This window comes from Xyrauchen texanus, chromosome 3, assembly GCF_025860055.1.
Source record: "Xyrauchen texanus isolate HMW12.3.18 chromosome 3, RBS_HiC_50CHRs, whole genome shotgun sequence".
NCBI classification, from domain to species: Eukaryota; Metazoa; Chordata; class Actinopteri; order Cypriniformes; family Catostomidae; genus Xyrauchen; species Xyrauchen texanus.
In genome coordinates, this window is record NC_068278.1 from 16,562,249 (window position 1) to 16,587,122 (window position 24,874).

At 42.1% G+C, this 24,874-nt stretch overlaps 1 protein-coding gene and 1 long non-coding RNA gene across 2 annotated transcripts in view; both read right to left on the reverse strand.

The window, feature by feature from the left end:
- Positions 1 to 11,513: 11,513 nt before the first annotated feature.
- On the reverse strand, positions 11,514 to 12,645 carry LOC127623601 (uncharacterized). The gene is made up of 3 exons (XR_007968076.1): positions 12,403 to 12,645; positions 12,010 to 12,074; positions 11,514 to 11,597 (listed from the first exon to the last, which is right to left on the reverse strand). It is a non-coding gene; the product is annotated as an uncharacterized LOC127623601 (long non-coding RNA).
- A 1,095-nt stretch (positions 12,646 to 13,740) lies between these two features.
- specc1 (sperm antigen with calponin homology and coiled-coil domains 1) overlaps positions 13,741 to 24,874 on the reverse strand; it is a 185,509-nt gene continuing 174,375 nt past the window's right edge. Inside the window, 1 exon segment of the mRNA XM_052097994.1 lies at positions 13,741 to 14,032. Within this exon segment, the coding sequence (XP_051953954.1) occupies positions 13,943 to 14,032 (90 nt within the window). The 3' untranslated portion in view covers positions 13,741 to 13,942.

Here is a 24,874-nt window from a genome sequence, read left to right on the forward strand (position 1 = left end):
TTACTCGGAATGTTGTTAAAAACAAAAACACCCAGTGAGCGGAAGTTCTGTGGACAGAAAAACGTTGTTGATGAGAGAGGTCAATGTAACCCTTACCCAAAACCTAACTCTAAACCCTAAGCCCAAACTTAAACTTACCCTACTCCTAAACCTCAACATCAGTAGCAGCAAATGTGAATCTTGTGAGAATTTTGCAGAACAACATGTAGTTATACGGTAAATACATTGTATTGTATGTATTTTTATGTTAGCATATAGTAGTTGAAGACACCTATAAAGTGGGACCCAGTATAGAAATTTAATGTAGACCAATCAGAAGTCACTATGCAAATATTACAATACATCAGTTACATTTTCATTGCCGAACCTTCTATTAATATCATTGTGAGGGTTTAAATATCAGATTTTAAATAAAAAGAATCAGAATCTGAATGAGATTTATTGCAAAATATGGTTACACATACAAGGAATTTGTCTTGGTGACAGAAGCTTCCAGTACACAAACAATACAACAACAATACAAAGATAATAAAAAAATAGAATAGAAATAAAAAGCAAATAGAAAATAAAAGTATATATAGAAATACACAATAAGACAATACACACACACACACGTATGTACAAATACAAATCTGTTATATATAGTGCAAGGGAATGTAAAGGCAAAAGACGTATGATATAGACTAAGCTGTGTATTGCACATAATTATTGCTCAATGGGGCAGTTTTATCTGTTCATGAGATGGATAGACTGAGCGGAAAAAAAATGACCGCTAAGTAGATCTGTATCAGCAGCTCCTCACCTGGCGAAGGAAGTACAACCTCTGCTTGTCCTTTTTCACAATGAGTCAATGTGGGTCTCCCACTTCAGGTCCTGTGAGATGGTAGTGCCCAGGACCGCTGCCACAGTGCTTTTCAAAATGGTGAGGGGGGTCAGTGTTTGGGTGTTCCTCCTAAAGTCCACTATCATACCCACTGTTTTGAGCGTGTTCAGCTCCAGGTTGTTTTGACTGCATCAGACAGCCAGCTGTTCAACCTCCCTTCTGTATGCAGACTCATCGTCATCCTGGATGAGGCCGATGACAGTAGTGGCGTCTGAAAACTTAAGGAGCTTGTCTTTGGCAGTGCAGTCAGTGGTGTAGAGGGAGAAGAGTAGTGGGGAGAGCACACATCCCTGGGCACCAGTGCTGATTGTACAAGTGCTAGAAGTGAATTTCCCCAGCCTCACTAACTGCTGTCTAACTGTTAGAAAGCTGGTGATCCACTGACAGATAGACATGGGAACAGAGAGTTGGTGTAATTTGTTCTGGAGTATAGCTGGGATGATGGTGTTGAAAGCCAAACCGAAGTCCACAAAAAGGATCCTTGCGTATGTCTCCTGTCTGTCCAGATGTTGCAGGATATGATACAATCCCATGTAGACTGCATCATCCACAAACCTGTTTGCTCAATAAGCAAATTGATGGGGATCCAGAAAGGGTCCAGTGAAGTCCTTCAGGTGGGCCAACACCAGTTTCTCAAATTAATTCATGACCTCAGACATCAGAGCGACGGGTCTGTAGTCATTGAGTCCTGTGATTTTGGGTTTCTTTGGGACAGGGATGATGGTGGAGCATTTGAAGCAGCAGGGAACTTCACACTGCTCCAGTGATCTGTGTGAAGATGGGGGCCAGCTGGCCAGCACAGGACTTTAGAAAAATGGATGAAACACTATCTAGGCCCTGTGCTTTCCTTGCCTGTTGTTTCAGGCTAACCCATCACACATCCTCTTCACAGATCTTAATTGCAGTTTGAGTAGCGTTGGGGGGGGGGGGGTTGCATGAGGTATTGATGTTTGTGTGAAGTCAAGTCAAGTAATTTGTATTTGTATAGCGCCTTTCAAAACACACATTGTTAAAAAAAAATGCCAGAAGATCAGGCATTAACAGGAAATGAAACTGTAATATCTATTATGTCTTAGAGTGATCATTGTGTAGTGTGATAAAATACGATTGTGAATTGTAAAAATAGATAATAAAATAATAATTGTATTTATAACCCAAGTGAGCAAGACGAAAGCGACTGTGTCAAGGAACACAAAACTCCTTAAGATGTTGGTTAATGGAGATAAATAACCTTGAGAAAAACCAGACTCACTGTGGGGGCCAGTTCCCCTCTGGTTAACATCATGTTCCCTATCTGTCACTCACTCGACGTTGTATTGATAATATCTAGGGGTCAAACTTGGGAGCCCAGACATCTCTGATCTTTGAGAAAAGGCCAATGAGATTTGGTGTGTGGGATTTGTATGCCACTCCCCCTGACATACGGGTATAAAAGGAGTGTCGCTTGCACACACAGATTTTCTTCTTTGGAGCCGAGCGGACGTATTCACAGAGCTATCTCGAAGACTAGCTACTTCTAGCTCACTCGCGGGACAAGTTGTGTGTGCACAGGGACCTGATGCTCAGACACCTCAGCTGGCTGGGGCTTCGGGACAACTGGGAAAAGAGCAAGCTCTCCCCAGTTCAGAGCTTCTCTTTCTCAGTATGGAGTTAGACTCGGTCTCAATGACAGCGCACCTCACCAAGGAGCACGCGCAGCCAGTGCTGAACTGTCTTGTACATTCAGGCAGAATGCAGCGGCCCCACTAAAATCCTTTCAAAGGCTCCTGGGGCATGTGATGGTTACACCGCTCGTGCTGATGCATATGAGACCACCTCAGCACTGGCCTCAGACCCGAGTCGAGAGACAAACATGGCACCACGGCACACACCGCGTTCTCGTCACGCAGGCTTGCCGCCGTCTGTTCAGCCTCTGGTCAGACCTAGCACCCCTACGGGCAGGAGTTCCCCTAGGCCAGGTCTCCAGGCACGTCGTGGTTATGACAGATGCCTCCCAGTGTGGCTAGGGCACCATGTGCAATGGGCACACAGTCGCTGGCCCTTGGACCAGCCCCGCGACTGCGTTGGCACATCAACTGGCTCGAGTTGTTGGCGGTACTACTTGCCCCCGAGGAGGCTATTGCTGTTGATCCAGGGCAAGCGTGTGACGGTCCGAACGGACAACACTCGTCGAATGTCACAACTCGCCTATCGTCTCCTCCTCTGGAGTCAGCTGCGGCTCAAGTCGCTGCAATCGGATCAGTGCTTTCCTTTCTGCAGGAGACTGCAAGCACTGCCCCAGGAGGAGGCAGACCCAGCCATAGCGTTGCTGTTTCCGGTGCATGCTCTTCGCATCTACTTGGATCGCACTCAGAGCTTTAGAATCTCTAACAGGTAAGTTTGGGTCAGCTGGCCGGGTGTACCGCTTGCGCATAGTGCCTTTCCCCTCCCTTGAGGTGAAGACGTGTGCTCTTTTCCCAGCTGCCTTCGCAAAAAAGTTTGAACCCTGGATATTGTTTCTCCTTAGCCCAGCGGCCGACGAGTCTTCGGAGAGGCTCACCACCTTAGGCCCCCGTACTGATGTAAGTGCTCCACATGTGCTGGTTGTCTCCTTAGGTATCCCCGTGTGATATATATTCCGCAAAATAGTTTCCTCGCTGGTAAACCTTGTCTTCCTTGGGCAGAGGGCCCTCTGACCTTGGTCACCGTGTTTGTAGTGACTCCTCCCCTCCTTGGGTAGGACCTACCCTGGTGCCACTCTTCACGACGTGCTTCCGCTCCGACCCGGTAAGACCGTGTGTTGTATTTCACTTTTCTTGCAGCAAAGTCTTTGATAATGTCCTAGAAGTCCAGTCTTTAGACCAGTTTTCTCTCAATGGAGAGGATGGCAAGTCCATTGAGCCTTTCCTGGCTCATCGTGCAAGGCAAATAGTTTATAATTAGTTTTATTTTGCTGAATGTGCGCTCACCTCCAGCCACGGTCACCGGTAATGTGAGGAAGATGTGCAGGAGTATGCACAGGTCTCCATTGATACTTTGGAGCTGCAACCTGTGTATTTCTCTGAGTAGTTCCAATGGGCTCAGATCTTTGCTAAAAGTTGCGGTGTAGATTTTTGTGATAGACTTGACTCTCCAGCGCATCTGTCAGATCCTTTGAATATTTTCTTACCAATTTCTGACAAGATATCTTGATGTTGTTTTCTGACTCTGACCTGAACTTCCATAGGATGGAAAATTCTATTTGGTAGCAGTGGGTCGGGTGTTTAGCTCAGATATAATTCTGTCCATTGCCACAAAGAAAATCCTATTTCTGAAGGAAACAACACTTTCCTCATCCATTTGGTTTTCTGATTCATCTAAAAATCTTTTTCTTTCTTGTTTGGACTTGGTCGAGATTGGAATCTACATTCAAACCTCTGGCTATAGCCGTGGCCTCTGACATAATATTGTCACAGGAGTTGCATATAGCTTCCATTTCGTCCTGTAGTGCCTTGATGTTTGAAACTTCTATGTCAATGGAAATAGCAGAGGACTGGAGAATGATTGATCAGTCCTCGATACACTGTAGCACTTTTACCCAGAATGTGAGAAGCAAAATGGCAGTGAATGACTGGAAATAATGTTTTCAATCCTTTTGCCTCTGATCTGCACTCACTGCTCAGACAGCAGTTGGAGAGGAGACTGTCAAGGGCATCAAGAAAGCTGGGCAAATGTGCCGCAACCGGACGTATCGCCTCTAGGTTTGCATTCCCACGTGTATCTGACAGATGGTGTAGGGAACACCCTATCCTCTGCTGTAGAGTGTTCCATTGTTCAGGGCTTGCACTGAACAGTGTGTATAACTGATTTATAAAACCAAAAAACACACCTATTTCAGGGCATGACTGGGCTGCGTGAACCACAACCAGGTTTAAGGTGTGTGATGCACATGGAGAAAAAGTTGCTAGTGGATTCTGTTGTAATATGCATGCCTGCACCCCTTTTACTTTTCCTGACATATTAGAGCCATTATCGTACCCCTGACCACGGCTCTCTGCAATGTCAATTTCATGGCTTTTCAGTGTGCTCACCAACATCTCAGCCATTTCTTTTCCCGTTTTCTTCTCAAAGTCTTAGAATTTCCCACTCTTCATCTTGTTTGTGAACATATCTTAGCACAATCACATTCTGCTCCTTATGAGATATGTCAGGTGTAGCATCACATATTATAGAATAATATATTGCCTCCATCCTCTCCTGAAGAATGGCTTGTAATACATGGGCACCACATATATTAATAAATTCTTTCTGACTAACAGCGGAGATAATGAGCCTGCATTTTTCCCCTTTTCTTGGTGCTTTCTCACTTTCTGAAGATGCCCATTTAATATGATATCATATTTACCAAGTAGCAAGGAAATTACCATTGTTTGGGTCACCCAAAAGCCATGTTTCTACAGGCCAAATTAAGTGTTCCATCCAGCAGTCTCTCTAATAACGCCCTTTTTTCCTCTATTTATGGGTGCATCAGTTTATTCTACTGGCTATCTATCCCAAATGCCTTTAAAATGGAATTCTGAAAGTTTGTCCATTTCCAGTGGCAATGCTGGTGTGCAAGGCCCCTCTCATGCTCTGGAAACCGTCTGTACATTTTGCCCCACTTTATCTCTGACACTTTCATTCCTTCCTTAGAATTAAGACCACTGCATGACTTGTTTTCAAGTTCGAAAGATAAAAGAACACATGGAATGCAAAACAGTGCCTTTTAACTGTTACTGTAGGCCAGCCAGTCTCGGAATTTTTTTCTCACCCATTTGCAGATTTAGAGTGTAGCAGATAACTTGGAATCGCCTTAGTGTCTATGTCTTTTACGGCCATTGTAACGTCATCAAAGGGGATTCTCTTTCCCAATCCTCCCTGACAGCATCCGTCATATTTTCTGGCCATAGTCCAGGGTCATCGGAAAGGCCTACTTGTTTATTTTCCTGTGCTGCCTCACCTTGTGCATCTACCTCCAGCTTTGAATCTGAGTCTGCAGAAGGAGCTGGGGAAGTGGACCTGCTCTGTGTGGTGGGGATGCTAGTCTCTCCCTCAGTGGACCTGCTTTGCATGCTGGCGATGTGGACCTGCTCTGTGTGGTGGGGCTGCTAGTCTCTCCCTCAGTGGACCTGCTCTGTGTGGTGGGGCTGCTAGTCTCTCCCTCAGTGGACCTGCTCTGTGTGGTGGGGATGCTAGTCTCTCCCTCAGTGGACCTGCTCTGCATGCTGGGGATGTGGACCTGCTCTGTGTGGTGGAGATGCAAGTCTTTCCCTCAGTTGACCTGCTCTTTGTGGTGGAGATGCTAGTCTCTCCCTCAGTGGACCTGCTCTGTGTGGTGGGGATGCTAGTCTCTCCCTCAGTGGACCTGCTCTGTGTGGCGGAGATGCTAGTCTCTCCCTCAGTGGACCTGCTCTTTATGGTGGAGATGCTAGTCTCTCCCTCAGTGGACCTGCTCTGCATGCTGGGGATGTGGACCTGCTCTGTGTGGTGGAGATGCCAGTCTCTCCCTCAGTGGACCTGCTCTGCATGCTGGGGATGTGGACCTGCTCTGTGTGGTGGAGATGCCAGTCTCTCCCTCAGTGGACCTGCTCTTTGTTGTGGAGATGCTTGTCTCTCCCTCAGTGGACCTGCTCTGTGTGGTGGTGATGCTAGTCTCTCCCTCAGTTGACCTGCTCTTTGTGGTGGAGATGCTAGTCTCTCCCTCAGTGGACCTGCTCTGCATGGTGGGGATGCTAGTCTCTCCCTCAGTGGACCTGCTCTGACTTTGATTCTCTAGTCAGTCCCCGCTTTACATTAGCTGCGTGTTCAGCACATCTGACTGGCCAAATGTTTCGACAACACCATTTTCACAATAACAGCAGGGGGATGGGGTATTTTAATTTTAACATTAAGTTAAAATGTATTTTAATGATAACAATAAATGTATTTATCATGTAAATATATATACATTCTATTTTCCGTGATATAAGTCAGTAAGTAAATTGTTGTACTTAATCCCATTAAGGGTCAACCATAGACCTTTGCATGGGCCCAGGGTCATCTGTACCCTTTGACTCCCCCAAATGCGGGCCTGACCCCTAGTGTCAACTAATCGACACAACGTCTCATTACATCAGTAACTGTGATGTTATTCTATGTTATGAACTTGAATTTTATTTCTTATAACATTTTGAATTTTGAATGATAAAAATAGATTAAACACCCAAAAATAAACACTTTCTATAAACAAACAAACAATAAATAAATAAATAAATGTTTGAATGGAGTATATTAGGGACTTTGGGTTGAACTATTGCAAAAGTTCAGTACTTTTTTAGAACAAAACCTAAATCAGAATGTTTACAGTGCTGCCTTGCAAGCAACGTATGCTTTTCCATTAAAAATGTGTTTGTAATCTGCTTTTTAAGATAGAGTCTGTAATTATCTTTGCTAGCCTATAGATGTTTTTGTCTGTTAAAACACACTATTTCACATCTGCGTAAATCACATAGAAGGAGAAAAAGTTTGATCACAATTTATATTATTACAAAGAATAATTTTAAATGAATCTGAACAAAACAATTGCTTTTGAATTTAAACAAGCAAGCAATATTTATTCTTTATTTTTACTATTCACATTATCATCCATCAGCCATCAGTTGTCATAAGGAAAAACTGAAATGTAAAATAGATAAACAAATCAAATCAAAACATACACAGTCCTTTACAATCTAAAAAGTCAATAAATAGCATTTCCAATCAGATTCAGTTAGATAAACCAAGTCTGGGACCATCCAAGTTTCCATCAACATTATTAATTTTATTGTCGACAAAGTGAAATTGCATAAAGCTTTTTTGCTAAATTTGCCAGATTACTGTCATTTTAATTTTACAAATAAATGCAATCAGAAGACTAGGAATTGAGGGTTAGATTTAAAATATTTCAAAGTTTTAAAATGTTCAAACGCTTTTTTTCTGAAAGTGAACTCGGCATTGGAGAAATACTTCTGATAGTTTATTGACTTGAAAAAAGTGTAGAACATGCTGAGAATGTCATTCAGCCGACTGTTCCCCTTCTTTCACTCACTCGATGTTGTGTCAAATGAAGTGACACAAGGGGTCTTCCTTGGGAGCCTTGCGTACCTCTGAACTTGAACTGCTGTTGGATCTACGGTGCATTTCCAGTGGTTTCCTCTGTCTGCACGCTGTGCAGTCCACGCCCCTGGGTGCTTTGACAGTGCTTCTGTCTAAAAGAGTGTTCTCCCTCCTAAAAGATTTTTACATCTTTAAAAGAGTTTATTTTCACTCAAAAAAGAGCAATACACAGCAGGCATTGAACGTACTTTTCAGGACACGTCTTTTTAAAGATGTCTTTCTGCCTCTGTGTAGTTCCTGGATGCGGTCGATTTCTCTGCACTTCTGACGGTCATAAGAGCTGCCTCGCGTGCCTGGGATGCGATCACACTCTTCCCGGAGGTGCATGACGAGCTGACGAGGGCACATTTTACTACCCAGATCCAACCTCCTCGCTTATCCACTCTTGCTACCCTTGACGGTGTGGTGGCCCACGGGTACACGGAGGTCCCCCAGGTGGATTGGACGGTTGTGTTCCACCTGTGCCCCGAGAATGCCGCCACCTGGTGGGATCGTCCGGTGCTCCCCTCCAAGGCCTGTAGGATGACATCATCACTGACTTCGAAAGCCCTACAGCACCACTTGAAAAGCCACCTCGGCCCTGCATGCAATGGCTCTCCTGCAAGTCCACCAATCTCGGTCTCAGAGCCAGGAAGGTCACAGCGCAGGCACTTGGGCAGGCGATGGCCACCCTCGTGGTCCAGGAACGTCACCTATGGCTGAACGTGGTTGAGATGCATGATGTTGACAAGACTCACTTTCTCAACGCCGCACCGTGCTGCTCCCATGTGTGGCTTGACAACCCACGTGGTGTATTAGCCACATGTGACCTCCCCCTAGTCTGGGCAGGATGTGGCCTCTGTAGGGTCTTTTCCCCCTGAAAGAATAGGATCAGGAAAGGCTGCCTTTCCCAACACATTTCATAGTGTTAAGATAGCCCCAGCCGCTTCACTCCCTATGTGAGAGACATAGAGAGAGAAAAGGCAGCGGCTGCCAGACTTGCTCCCATGTTGGTCATGTAGCACCTGTTCCCCCCTCAGGGGTGCTGGGAACCTAAGGTCTGTATATGACACCTTTTCTGGGGCGTTGGGGAGGGTTATGTGCGGCCGATACAGTTTCTTCTAGCACGCAGCAGCCTGCTTGCACTTGTGTCAGCAGTTCACGTAACACGGGCTAATGCATGGCGTTTTTGAATGGGACCCCTAGTGTCAACTCATCGACACAACGTCGAGTGAGTGACAGATAGGAAAAGTCTCGGTTACTGATGTAACCTCCATTCCCTGAGGGAGGGAACGAGACGTTGTATCCCTTCTGCCGCAGCACTAGACCAACCACTGAAAATGTCCGTACCTTATTCTCGGCTCCTCAGTGCAAAAAACTGACTGACAGACACATACCCGCTTCCCTTTATACCCATATGTCCGGGGGTGGGATATGCAAATTCTGTCTGCCAATTTCTCATTGGCCTTTTCTCAATTTCAGAAGTAGGCGAGGCTCCCAAGGAAGACCCCTCCCTCAGGGAACGGAGGTTACATCAGTAACCGTGACGTTTTCATTTACAGTTTGTGTAAAGAAAAGTCTATTTTTTAGACCTGACAATATTATATTATTCATTTAGTAATTAAGTTTTTTAATGTAATGCTTTTTTAATTTAGTAATTTATTACATTTTTTTCATGGAATTTTGCCAAAAAATATTTTCTCAAAAGTAAGCTAAACAATAATTTAATGGAATTAGGCTGTAAGTTAGTGTCCCAAAAAAGCACACTGAAGATTTTCTCCTAGTATTGTGTATTTATTTTTTATTTAAAACATCTTTGTGCACAGAAATAATATGTTTTTTGTATTGTGGGCTAATTCTGTGACAGCTGTATATTATTTTTAGTGGTGTGGAAAAGAAACTTTAATAAATAAACAAGATGGCTACCACGATTAAATAATCGCAAAGAGTGACCTTTAATTTGTTCTCCGTGCACTTGTCGATGACAGGCGCATGATACGAGATATTTCTGTTGGCACTCCTGGAAGTGTCATGACGCAGATGTGTTTGCACATCGGATCTGTGCAGGTATGCCATTAAGACCAATACATAAGAGTATGAGTGATGTTTCACCTACAATAAACTGGCTTACATGTATACCTTGTCTTCATGATTAACACAGGCTAACGACTGGGGTTAATTTGAGATTTAATGCCAATTTTCTCGACTAAAAGTATTTCCAAATCAGTTTTACTTGACAATTGAATATCGACATAGAGTTAATGTGCTAGAGTTAAACAGAAAAATATTATGTCGACGCTTGTGAAATTTTAGCGCTAATTTGCGTTTTCTATCTGTCACTCACTTGACGTTGTGTCGATGAGTTGAACTAGGGGTCGCGACATACGGGTATAAAAGGAGTGACACTGCAAGTGTACATCAGATATCTTCTTCGGAGCCGAGCAGTCAAGTTCACAGAGCTGAATTCCTCCTGCCGTCGCCATTCATCTCTCTACGCTGTTGGATCTACGGCGCATTCCAGTGGTCCTCCCCCTCACACACCATGTTTGTGCTGAGCAATACCCCTGGCCACTTCAGCAGCAGAAAAAATGGAGTGAATAACTTAGTTTATATCAGAGCCATATATAGAGAGAGTTGCGACAACTGAAGTTCTAAATGCTTGATCGCCATGTGATTCACGTAGACTTCAGATAGTTCCAGGAAGTGCTTTGGCGGGCATTTCAAACTGTTAGAGTAGAGTGACAGAACTGCGATTTCTGGTAATTAGTAGTCAATAAATGCATTTATTTTATATATTTATGTAACACACCGACATATGTATGTAGCATGAGTATGTTGTTACAGCGATGTTGTTTTTTAAAGATCAAATCAGCTAATATTTGAGGATTAGTGTTCGCTTACCGTTATTTGCATCAATTTCAGGCTAGGGTTTCTGTTGCCTTTTTATGTTACCTCATGTTCATTGTTTTCACTAATCTCATGGTAACTAATGTCATATTTATGACTTTTCAGATAGTACAGAGACAGGCTGGTGACAGGTGATTTCCAGCTCGCACCGCACAATGGGTCAATGAACTATTAACTATTCGCAGCAGTAACGTAAATGTAACAATTTAGTGAAATGAAGCTTATTGTTTACAATTCTTACAATTCTATATATAGTAATATAATTATTTATGTATTATAAATATTATATATCTAATGTATAATTCTTACAATACTTATTCATATACACCATATATTCAGCTTTAAAACAACTTAAGCATACTCGTATATAAACTGCCGTTCAAAAGTAATGAGGCTGAAAATTCAGCTTGGCATCACAGGAGTAAATTACATTTTAAAATACATTAAAATAGAAAACAGTTATTTTAAATTGTAATAATATATTACGATATTACTTTTCTTTGTATTTTTATTCAAATAAATGCAATAACTATTTACAGCAATTCATGAATACAGTTCTCATAAATTAAATAGCATGCCAAGCATTTTGTATGTGTCCTTTCTTTCATGTTGTCGTTGCATAGTCTTCACCATGGTTTGCTGTGCTGCATTGGGATGCTCCAAGGTGAGAAAGGTGTGCGAATGTATGGCTTCCCCACTGACATGGAGAGGAGAAAAAAATGGTTGGCTCAAGTCAGCAGGAGCAATCTAAATATAAATAAAAATTACAACAACAAAAAAATGTGTGAGGTAATTATACATTTATTTGCACTTTTTCACATGGAAATACCCCAATGGGAATTTTTTTTTACTAGAAATAAGGACCAAGCAAAGCCTTGCATAACCCAGGGAGCTAAATCTCATGGTAAGGGTGCAGTCACATTGCAGGGAGTCATCAGTGTTACCTATAACTGTGCCTTTAACCATCATGCGATATGTACAGTATGTGGGTAGACAAAGTTGTGTGTGGAAACTAAACTCAAATCACTCTGCAGGCACATTTTGAGGCAAACCAATTTGTCATGACAAAAAAAATTCAAGAGTAGGCTGAGACCAGATGCTATTCCCACCATCTTTGTGCATCGTCCTGTGGTCAAAAAGAGGAGGGCCCCTGCACCACGATGCACCCCTAGACCTGAAAAAATCAGCAATATTATTACAGGTGACACATATATAATAAGTACAAACTCGTACTAGTTGAAGTAATATTTCTAATTTTGAAGGTTGAGGGAAAAAAGGATGAGGGCACTCAGAGAAGGGAAAGTGACAGTGAAGAAATAGAGGACATGGCTAGAGAGGAGAGACAGGGACAGGTGACACTAATCTGTTAGTTATCTGATAACATCCCTTATCTCCTAATTTAATGAGTAATACTCAACTATAAGGTTTTAATTTACAAGTTATTTTTATTTAGATGTACTGATAATATTATGTAAGATAATATTATTCTTTAAACGTCTCACCTTTTAAAAGTGCGTCGCAAACGGTTTGTTCTGCTGCATCTCTACGGCGCGGCATGTGTTTGCTGCTACTTCCGGGAACTATTGAGAGGCTCCACGAGCCGCCATTGCTGTAAAAAAAACTTTCCATTGGAGTCAATGGAGTTATGCTAACTCTCTCTCTATATGGCTCTGGTTTATATATATATTCATATATACTTGTGTATGTGTACATACATACATACATATATATATATATATATAGAGAGAGAGAGAGAGAGAGAGAGAGAGATATATATATATATATATATATATATATATATATATATATATATATATATATATATATGATGGAGGGAACGAGACGTTGTGTCCCTCCTGCCACAACACTGAACCAACCGCTGAAATGGCCAGGTCTTTGGCTCAGCTCCTCAGTGCGATACCTGATGTGTACTCGCAGCGTCACTCCTTTATACCCGTATGTCCGGGGGAGTGGCATGCAAATTCCATACGCCAATTTTCAGTACTTTTCTCAAGATTAGAGATGTCTGGGCTCCCAAGAAGCGACCCCTAGTGTCAACTCATCGACACAACGTCTCGTTCCCTCCATCAGGGAACGGAGGTTACATCAGTAACCGAAACATTTCCATCAGCTATATCGGTAAACCTTTTGATGCGCTACACACCTTTTGTACCCAAAAAAGCCCTTGGATGGAAACATTTGAGTTTCTCATTGTATATGTATTTGACTTCCATCCAAAAAGACTATGTTGATTACATGTCTACTTGCTTGAATCTAAATATCTAAATTCAGCTTTTTTATTTTTGGCACAGAATATACTGCTGACCATCCTAAACACTAAATAATCAATGATGGTTGTTTGAACAGTCTTACAGTATTCAATCAGACATTGACTTTCTGACATGCTTTCAGAAAATAACTTAACAGAGTAATAGGGAAATAATCTTAGTGTTTGTTAATGAGGAATGAGTAAATACACATAAGGCTCTTTTGATAATTAGGACATATGCTTTTTCTATCTTAGTGACAAAAGGACTGAAGCCTTAATAAATAATTTAAAAAAATATAAAAAACAATATAAATGTTTGTCTATATATATATATATATATATATATATATATATATATATATATATATATACATATATATACACTACCGGTCAAAATGTTTGAAATACTCATTCTTTATTATAATACTTTCTTTAAAAAGGTTAGAGCTGTACTAAAAAAATTTAGAATACTAAAAACAACTATGCCATGTTTCATTGTAGGACAACACAAACCTGCACTCTGCAAGCAACTGTAAATGTACAAAAATGTGTTCATTCCATATAAGAAATGAATGGTAGGACAAATTGTATGGAAAAGAGGAGATGTTCAAGGCTAGAAGTATTGTATGTGTGATTATTGAGATTATGTGATATGCTGGTTGCATTCAGAGGAGAACCTGACTGGTATGTGTTTGCATTTGAACCACTGCATTGAAGAACATAACAGTTCTTCTGTGCCCACATATTTACCATTCTCTTCCTTCAGTCAAGAATTAAGTCTCAAAGTACTTATAAATCTGAAACACATACTGCATGACACTTTGCCAGTCGGGTCTGTCTGTGTGCATAAATTCATCAATATCCTACAGAGAGAAGAGAGAGAAAGGCATTAAGAAATATGCAAAGGGGATTTTTTTTTTTATGTTGAGATTTCTCTATAGACCATGAATTCCATATAAATATGAAGAGAAACACAACTGGGCAAATTACATTGACAAACTGCAAGACGTTGCAACATTCATGAACTCCGGTGGGAATTCCAATCATTTGTTAGTGTTGTCTTGATGAGATTAGGGTTTAGATCAGCGGAACACAGAGTGCTTTTTTACCGTCACAGCCAGTAAGGCGTCACAGTTATCACATATGCATCACGTCCACAGCACACACACTCAGACCATCCTCAGTGTCAATAGCAGATCTCAGCTGGAGTTGTTAAATTCTCAAGAAAACTACAGACTAAAAATGAAAATTCTGTCATCATTTACTCACGCTCATGTAAATCCAAACTGAAACACTGAAAGCCTTGTAGTGAATTACAAAAAGCTTTATAATTCTACAAATCCAGTGTTAATCTTGTCAACAAACATTTTCCTCAGTAATTTAGTTGATGAGATCAACACTGGTCAAGCAGAATTTTAAAGCTTATTAACATATATGGCTTTTTTTATTTTGTCAACAATGACTAAGATTAATTTAATTACCTCACTCAAATATATTATATATAAACTACATTAACCTTGTGCGACACCTCGTCCACATGTGTGGATGTTGTATTTTGGCTTTGCTATATGCAACGCATAATTTAATTTAATTTAAACCAACTGATCTCAGTTCAGAAGACTCCGGGCTGTCAGTAAAGGGTTAAACGTTCGATGTACAGAGTCATGTGACAAAACAACATGGTGCCAACCACAGCGAAGTTTGTCTTTGAGAGAAATGCCAACATAACTACATCTGGTAAGAAACCTAATTAAGTTTTTACATTGAAACCTGTTGAGTCAAAAGATTAGAGTCTCTAATTTCATCTGATATGCCATTTGTAAAATGTGATAAATTTAGCGTGAAAAGGCACGCTGTTAACACAATGACCACGTATGTGGACTGTCTGCTCATTTTCATTTAATGTATTCTATATTCACTGTGCATTATCACATTGAGGATCAATAGATGCATACAAAATCTGGAAAATGTATAGCAGACATGGGACAATGGTAATCAGTACATAGATTCATAATTTATAATGTCTAATTGTATTTTAACATGGTTGGCAGTGATTGGATGATGCTGGCCATTCAGAATTAGAATTCAGAATTAATTATGCTAATTTCTAATGTAATGGTTGTAACGTCTCAAAAACATGAATAACCAACACCCCTGGAAACATAATAAACTATTTAATTTAAACAAATCTGACTTTCTATAGCTTGGTATTATTTAAAATGTTACAACTTAGTCATGCTGTCCACATATGTTGTCATGTAAAACTATTTGGTCTTAAAAATCATGCTCATGTCTCAGGTGCTGATCAGCTTTATCCACAACATAAACATTATGTTACAACTATCATTTTCAAAGGAACATGGAAAACAGAAAGAGTTTAAAATGGCATGAGAGTGAGTTAATGTTTTGCATTTTGTATTTTTGGCTAAACTAAAATTACAGCTCACGTGGATCAAAAGGCGAAATTATTCAAATAAATATTTATAAAAAAAATCAGGGAAAACAGCCACTTGGTAAAGTTATTACTATCTGCCTTAATTTTCATGTAATTGCATCTATATCATCTAGTGCAATGTGACATTTAATGATTCCCAGAGAATCATTAAACATTTACAGGTCATTTTAAAACTCTTAAATTCTCTTGTTTTTCGTCTCAGATTTTCTTTCTCACCACACTTGCCAAGAGATTATATCAACAGTGTTTATATAGGATAAGCAGACACAGATGGAGGCATCATCTTAATGCCATCGTATCTTCAATTTCAACAAGCAAGCAGACGTTCAGACACAGATACAATGCTTTAATCCTCTTTGCATTTGTTTGTTGTGTCTTTGGGTGAGTCGCGGTGGCTGTAAGGGACAAACATAACCTTGTAAGCAATGTGTCAAGTAAAAATATTTTGTACACTTCTGCAGGGAATTCATTTAAGCTTTAATCAAACACAGCCCCAGGTCAGTAAATAATCAGAAAGTGTTTTAATATAGAATGAGATGTAATATTCTTAAACAGTAGCCACAGGATCAGCCCGATCTCTGTTAACATCCATACAGTGCCTATTGAAAAATCTGGGATTTATTTTAAACCTGTAAATAAACAGAAACAAAGATATTGCTATTGCTTAAAATTACTTGGAAACATTTAAGATTCTGCACACATTTCAAGCTTCACTCATCAAATAATCAAATTTGTAACACTGACCATGCTAACTGCATTGTTCAAAAGGTCAGATTTCCTTGCTTTTACTGAGCGTGTGTCTACATGCACAACAATACGCTGATAACTATCAAAAATCTGCCTTTTCAAGAAAACCAACATCTTAAACCATCGGGTTATTCTCTACTTTTGACGTCAAAATGTAAACAGGCATGCACATTACATAAGTTGGTAAGAATGGCAGTAAAGGTGTGTACAGATGCATGCAGAGTGAAATTGTGTATAATGGGTAAAAATCTGTGGTGAACTTTTTTTTTTTTTCTTAAAGCATTTATGGTCCTACCCCAGTAAAGTAATGCTGTTTAAAGTGCTGTTTACATGACCAGCCTATTAAGCATAATCGGTTTAAGGATGTATGTGCATAAACCAATCGGCACACCATTAACGCACTTCTTGCGGGCTTATCCAATGTGCTCAAGTGTTGTGCTCATGACTGTTTCCGTTTTGATCATCAAAAGCAGAGAATAGCCTGCTTTGAAATGAGTTCATGGGTCATGTAAACGTGTTTTCTTGCATTGTCAGATGACTGATTTTTAGAGGTTATCAGAGAAATTGAAAACATTCTTAAAACATGCTTGTCATTATATATAGATAACATGGATTATCATTTTGTTGAGTGCATGCCAACCACACCTAATTTTTCGAGAAGGGTCTGGCTGCAGACTTGCACTGTCAGACTTGCACGCTCAGACTTGCACGCTCAGACACAAGCGCTTCCGCTAATGTAATGAGCTGTGCTGAACTGAACTGAGATGCAAGGTCGAATGACCGAATATTGCATGTATTTTACAGTACGTATTTTACCAAAAATGTAGACATTAAAACAGGACGGGACGGTCCAAACGCTATTGAACTACACTGGGTTCAACGTGCAAACCATGTAATAGCACTCTATTAAATAGTTTCCTTTATGTATGTAATACCGTGAGTGGTTGTTAGGCATAACATTAATTTATTTTTATTTGTATCAGAGATAAAAAATAGCGTATATTAAGGTAAAATGTAAAAATGTTATCATGTAACGAAAAAGCATATATATATATATATATATATATATATATATATATATATATATATATATATATATATATAATGTTTACTGAAACGATTTTTGAATGATCTGTTCTCAATCCGACACAGCCAGTCTTTGTTTAAAGTAAACAGAGTTAGACTGACAGGCATTAGCTCGTTTTGTTCAGTAATAATAATAATAATGAAATTGTCATTTTGCAGCCAATTCAGAAAATTGTACCAGCGATTTACATTATTTAAACTTTTAACAAGTCAATAGTTTACGCTGAAGCGGAAGCGCTAGTGTCTGAGCGTGCAAGTGACGTCACTTGCAGCGGAAGCGCTCGTGTCTGAGCGTGCAAGTCTGAGAGTGCAAGTCTGCAGCCAGACGCTATTGAATTTTTCAGTTGATTATATCATGTGTTATGGAAGGTGAAAAATACAAACAGTATATTAAATTAGAAGAATGTAAAATAAAAAGATTTTCACAAGTGGACTTTTAAACAGCTCTGTATATGAGGGAGGATGATTGCTGTAGAAATAAATCATCACTATGTATAGTGCCATTATTCAAATAGTAAACAAATAATTTTTGAAGCACAAATGAAGGAAATAAAACAGAACAGAACACTTTACCCTGGTGGCATTGTTATTATTCAAATTTCAGAAAAAATACAATTAACATCAAAGCTAAAAGTCGACCAATATAGGTATTTCAACCACTGTTGCTTAATATCTAGAGAGCAGCTGTCAATAAATGCAACTGATACAAACCAAACACAGTTTACATTCACCTTTCGCCAAATACATTTAAACTCACAATTCCTGACATTTATTTGGAGAAATCATTCCCTGTCTTATGTCAGTTGGGATAACTTCTTTAATTTAAGAATGTGAAATGTCAGAATAATAGAGAGAATTATTTTTTTCAGCTTTTATTTCTTTCATCACATTCCCAGTGGGTCAGAAGTTTACATACACGATGTTAGTATTTGGCAGCATTGCCTTTAAATTGTTTAACTTGGGTCAAACTTTTTGGGTAGCCTTTCACAAGCTTCTCACAAGTAGTTTCTGGAATTTTGGCCCATTCCTCCAGACAGAACTGGTGTAACTGAGTCAGATTTGGAGGCCTCCTTGCTTGAACACACTTTTTCAGTTCTCCCCACAAATTTTCTATCAGATTGAGGTCAGGGCTTTGTGATGGCCACTCCAATACCTTGACTTTGCCATGACTTGCCATTTTGCCACAACTTTGGAGATATGTTTGGGGTCATTGTATATTTGTAAGACACATTTGCAACCAAGCTTTAACTTCCTGGCTGATGTCTTGAGATGTTGCTTCAATATATCCACATAAATTTCCTTCCTCATGATGCCATCTATTTTGCGAAGTGCACCACTCCCTCCTGCAGCAAAACACCCCAAAACATGATGCTGTCACCCAAATGCTTCATGGTTGGGATGGTGTTCTTCGGCTTGCAAGTCTCACCCTTTTCCTGCAAACATAATGATGGTCATTTTGGTCATTTCATCAGACCAGAGGAAATTTCTCCAAAAAGTAAGATCTTTGTCCCCATGTGCACTTGCAAACTGTAGTCTTTTATGGAGGATTTGGAGCAGTGGCTTCTTCCTTGCCGAGCAGCATTTCAGGTTATGTCGATATAGGACTTGTTTTACTGTGGATATATATACCTATCTACCTGTTTCCTCCAGCATCTTCACAAGGTCCTTTGATGCTGCTCTGGGATTGATTTGTGCTTTGTGCACCAAACTACGTTCATCTCTAGGAGACAGAATGAGTCTCCTTCCTGAGCGGTATGATGGCTGCGTGGTCCAGTGGTGTTTATACTTGCGTACTATTTTTTGTACAGATGAACGTGATACCTTCATGTGTTTGGAAATTGCTCCCAAGGCTGAACCAGACTTGTGGAGGTCCACAATTGTTTTTCTGAGGTCTTGGCTGATTTCTTTTGATTTTCCCATGATGTCAAGCAAAGAGGCCTTAAAGAGGTAGGCCTTAAAATATATCCACAGGTACATCTGCAGTTCAGTACACCTTCTATCAGAAGCTAATTGCCTAAAGGCATGACATAATTTTCTGGAATTTTCCGAGCTGCTTAAAGGCACAGTTAACATAGTGTATGTAAACTTCTGACCCACTGGAATTGTGATAGAGTCAATTAAAAGTGAAACAATCTTTCTGTAAACAATTGTTGGAAAAATTACTCATGTCATGCACAAAGATGTCCTAAACTAAATGAAATCTGTGGAGTAGTTAAAAAATGTAGTTTTAATGACTTCAACCTAAGTGTATGTAAACTTCTGACTTCAACTAATATATGATGAAATAATTATACATAGTTATCTTTAAATATTTAAAAATTATATATATATTTAGAATACAATGTTTTGTTTACTACCATATTATTGATCATAATCCAATCATTGGCATTCAGTTCACAGCAATCCATTTCACAAGTGAATTTGTCAATCAGATCGAGATTTATTATGAGGGCTTGTTTAAGGACCCGTCAATGTACACCTGCGTCAGACATGCTTGTGTAGCGTCTCGGGTGCATTGCATTATTAACATACATTTTTAGGTCACTGTATCACTGTGACACATCTTGAGATCTCTTAGTTCGAATTTGCACTCCATCAAGTGTTTTGAACGCAAGAACGTTATGCATGTTTGTGTTGTTCTGCTGCTGTCTGGTTGTTTTCTTCACTGTATAAACTGTGCGTTACCACACAGCTGAAATTTCACTTACTGCCCTCTGGAGTAAACAGGTGGTACTACAAGCTTGCATTTCTCAGAAATCTTCCTTATTATGGTCCGTGGGCATTGGGATTAATTGCGTACATTTTTTTAACACGTTATTTTTTATAAAATTAATCGCACTGAATTAACGCGTTAAATTGACATCCCTAATATATATATATATATTTATATACATGTAACACGTTGCATCACTCTAGTGTAGGACTCTTAACTTAACTGATCAGGTTGAATGGGCACAGCAGCATTACAATATAGTTAACGTTTAGGTTCGTAAGGAGGATTTGAGACAGCAACTTCACTACAGCTTGTGAAATAACAAAAGAATTACTGTATTGGTTCAATATGTGTAAACACAAATCCATAAAACAAAACAAAAACACAATCAGACCTGTTTAGTATGATAAATGAAATAAATGGTTCCCAAAACACAGTTCAGAAAGTCTTTTCCTTGTGTTGTCACATGTCTTTTTTTTATAAAGTCTGATACTGCCAGGAAAGAAATATTGAAGTAAAAAAAATAGAAGCAGAGGTAGTCACGTGACAGAAGAAAGAATTACTACCAGGGTAGTTTTAAACTCAATTTCACTCCAAGTATCCGAAGTATATGGTGTGTGCTATTCTCTTATCTGTTTGAGGACAGATTAAGGATACTGAGCTCACTCCAGAGGAAGACGTGTTGTGACCTCAACTAGACACTGTTGGCTCGCCGTTCACTTGTCCACGATGAACTCAAAGAGTACACATAAACAGGAAACAAGAAGAAGAATGAAAAAACAACAACCGGAGTTCCTCGAAATAAACGTATGAAAAAATGTTTCTTCCCCCTGGATTTCACTAGAAAAGAACTTAAAACTTTTTTTTCCTCACACTGTATTACTCTCTTTTAAAATATTTACACTCTGAATCATCTTTTTCTTTCTCCGCACTTTCTCTTGTTTTTTTCCCTATTATTTCTCTCGTCACGGAGAACCCCCCCCTTTTTCCGTCAAGTTAAAAGTCTGTTAACTACCTAAATTTAAAGGGGTTACATACAGTAATTTGCTAAAGTTTTAGGCACTTGTGAAAAATGTTGCATAGTGAGGATGTCTTCAAAAATAATTACACAAATAGTTTTCATTTAGCGCTTAAAAAAAGCTAAATCAATACTTGGTGTGACCACCTTTGCCTTTAAAACATCATCAATTCTCCTACGGACACCTGAACACAGTTTTTCTTGGTTGTTGGCTGATAGGATGTTCCAAGATTCTTGGAGAATTTTCCACAGTTCTTCTATCTATTTAGGCTGTCTCAATTGCTTCTGTATTCAAATTCTCCTTATGTAGAATCTCAGACTGACACAATGTTCAGTGGGGGACTTTGTGGGGGACATGACATCTGTTGCAGGGCTCCCTGTTCTTCTATTCTAATCTTTTCTATTTGCAAAAGTAACGTTTGGGAGTCTAACATAATAACCATCTTAAGACAAATGCTTTCGTGAAACATCTTAAGTGCCTTAGGCTTTTGCACAGTACTGTATTTATAGCTAAATCTACATGAATATTACATCTAAACCATGGTCAATTTTGTGCATTGTATCTGTAACATTAATTAAGGCTACCAGGACAGGCAGATTTATAGAGATTTCTCATAGCTTATTTTTCATGCTAACCATCAGCATTAGCTTTTTCTGCTGTATAAGTGGCTATGACCATTGGTGCTCAAGATTTTGAGGTTTTGCCATTTCTCAATGGTATGTTAATGAGAGTAATATGCCATTCCCCTTCTGTCGCTCTCTCCACGTTGTGTCGGAGAAGCAACACTAGGGGTCTCTCTTGAGCGCCGATATTCACCTCTGACCTATTGAAAAGGGCCAATGAGAGTTGGCAGTCAGTATTTGCATACCCCGCCCCCGCATACGGGTATTTAAGGAGGGCAAATCCGGAAGTTTAGTCAGAAAATTTCTTCGGAGCCGATGGTCTGTTTGCAGTCTGCTGCGAGAATACACACCCTGAACGTTCCTGTATCTCTGACGATCTGCTTGCTGTTGGATCTGACGGCGCACAACAGCGTCTTTCTCTGTACTTTGCAAGGCATGCATTGTTGCCCCTGAGTGCTTCGACAGCGCAGACACACACACACACATTGATTTCCTGTAAAAGAGCAAATTTCTCTAAAAGAGCAAACACAGCGGCGTTGAACGTCCTTTTAAGGACGCGTCTTTTTCAAGATGCCTTTCCGCCCTGTGTCGTTCCTGGATGCGGTAGAAGTCTCTCCGCTTCAGACGGCCACAGGCTGTCTCGTGTGTTTGGGCCGCGATCACACCGAGGCGGCGTTGTGGATGGTTCATGTTCTCACTGCGAGAACATGACCATGACCACGCTAGGTCGCGCTTGCTTTCAATAAGCAAGCCACCCCAGCCGCACCCGCATTGCTCCTTCTTCCCACAGGATTGAGGACGATGCGGTTGGCGCTGAGGGCGATTTGGGGCGGCAGCGGTGCGGTTTCGCCGGGTAGCCCCCACGTAACCTCCTGCTTCCCGACACGCCGCTGGTCCCCGTCCAAGCTCAGCGGCGATAGCGGCTCGCCTCACGGCCTGGCCGTCTATCCTCCCGAGTCCAAAGCAGATGAGCTCGCCGCTGCATCGGAGAGTGCGGTGTCTGATGCCGAGGACTCCCCTGGACTGCCGCCTTCGGGCCAGCAGGCCCAGGCTGAGGCCGACGCTCAGATGTCCGACATGCTTTCCCGGGCCGCCGTGAGCGTGGGGTTGGACCTTCACGGTTGGATGATTGGTTCCTGGGGGCAGCGCGCCGTTCGCGGCCTCGCATCCCCCCGGTCCCGTTTTTCCCGGAGGTGCATGATGAGCTGACATCTATCTAGAGAGCCCCGCTCTCCGCTCGTCTAGGTGCCACCCGCTCCACTCTCTCCACCCTCGACGGCGGAGAGCGCCACAGATATGAGGCGATTCCCCAGGTCGATAGGGCAGTTGCGCACCATCTATGCCCCGGTAGCCCTACCTCCTGGCGTGGTCGCCCCGTACTCCCATCCAAGCCCTGTAGGACAACATCCTCGCTCAACGTGAGAGCCTACAGTGCGGCTGGACGTGCTGCCTCCACCCTGCATGCGATGGCCCTCCTGCAAGTCCACCAGGCCAAAGCTCTCAGAAGCATGCACGGGGGTGGAACTGCGCTCAGTGACCGACCTCGCCCTGAGAGCGACGAAGGCCACAGCGCAGGCACTCGGACAGACGATGGCCACACTAGTGGTCCAGGAACGCCATCTTTGGCTCAGTCTGGTCGAGATGCGTGAGGCCGACAAGAACCGCTTCCAGGACGCACCTGTCTCCCAGATTGGCCTTTTCGGCGACACCGTCGAGGACTTCACCCAACAGTTCTCCGCGGTGAAGAAGCAGACGGAGGCCATCTCCCATATCATGCCCCACCGCAGACCTGCCGCTACAGGTCCTGCCCCGTCTGCCCGCCGAGGGCGTCCCCCTGCGAAGAAACCAGCTCCTGCTCCGCCTCAACCCGGGCCCAGCTCTCAGCCCCAGCGTCGAGCACCCGCGCAGGCGGCGACGCCCCTGTCTCACGAACCCCCTCTAGGACCCGGAAGGCTCCCAAGCGTTCCTGAGACAGCCGACCCAGAGCCCAAGACATTAGCTCCGAGGTGGTAAGACCGCTCCGTCCCCCGGTGGAGGGCCGGGAGGAGAATCCTTTGTTTTTTCATTTGCCACACCACCTGGCGGGGGCTGTGGTACCCACATTCTCAATAAAAGAGCTATTTCCTTTGCCTCTGGGTCACCTGGCCCGCAAATGCCATTCTCACGGCAATCTGCTTTCAGATTACGACAGTCCCGGTACACGGACTCGGCGATCCGCCTTCCGCCTGCCTCACGACTGCCCCCGGCCGTCCGGTTCAGAGCGAGTCCAGAGGACGCCAGCAGACCTCCTCCTCAGTCACGAACCCGCCCCTGCCGGGTGCGCTGAGCAAGGTAAGTGCTTTGAGTCTATTCTCAGCACCCCAGCCTCAGGCCGCAACGAAGCCGCCCGATGCTGCATTACCTGTTCCGCCCGCTGCGAGGCCCGCCGTGTACGTCCAAAATACTCGTCCCTTGGTGCCCCTAAGCGCAGAGCTGGGAAGCGTGGTTTTCAGCTTCCCAACGCATCACGCTGGCTGCACGGACCATTTGATTCGATTACGCAATTCAGTTTGCCCAGCTCCGCCCCCTTCAGGGGCATCCGCTTTCCGCAGTACACGGCGAGCATGCCAGTTCCCTGCGCGCGAAATCGCGACCCTCTTAGCCAAGGAGCGGTAGAGCCCGTCCCTCCAACCAAAATGAGGAAGGGTTTCTACAGCCCTTACTTCATTGTACCCAAGAAAGGCGGCTTACAACCAATCCTGGACCTGCAAGTTTTCAATCGGGCCTTGTTAAAACTCCCGTTCAAAATGCTCACGCAGAGAAATATTCTGGCTGGCGTTCAGCATCTATATTGGTTCACAGCGGTAGACCTGAAGGACGCGTACTTCCACGCCTCAATTCTGCCACGACACCGACCCTTCTTACGGTTCGCGTTCGACGGCCAGGCGTTTCAGTACAAAGTCCTCCCCTTCGGCCTGTCTCTGTCCCTCGCGTCTTCCACGAAGGTCGCAGAGGCGGCTCTTGCCCGCTCACGAGTAGCCGGCATCCGCATTCTCAACTACCTCGACGACTGGCTTATCTTA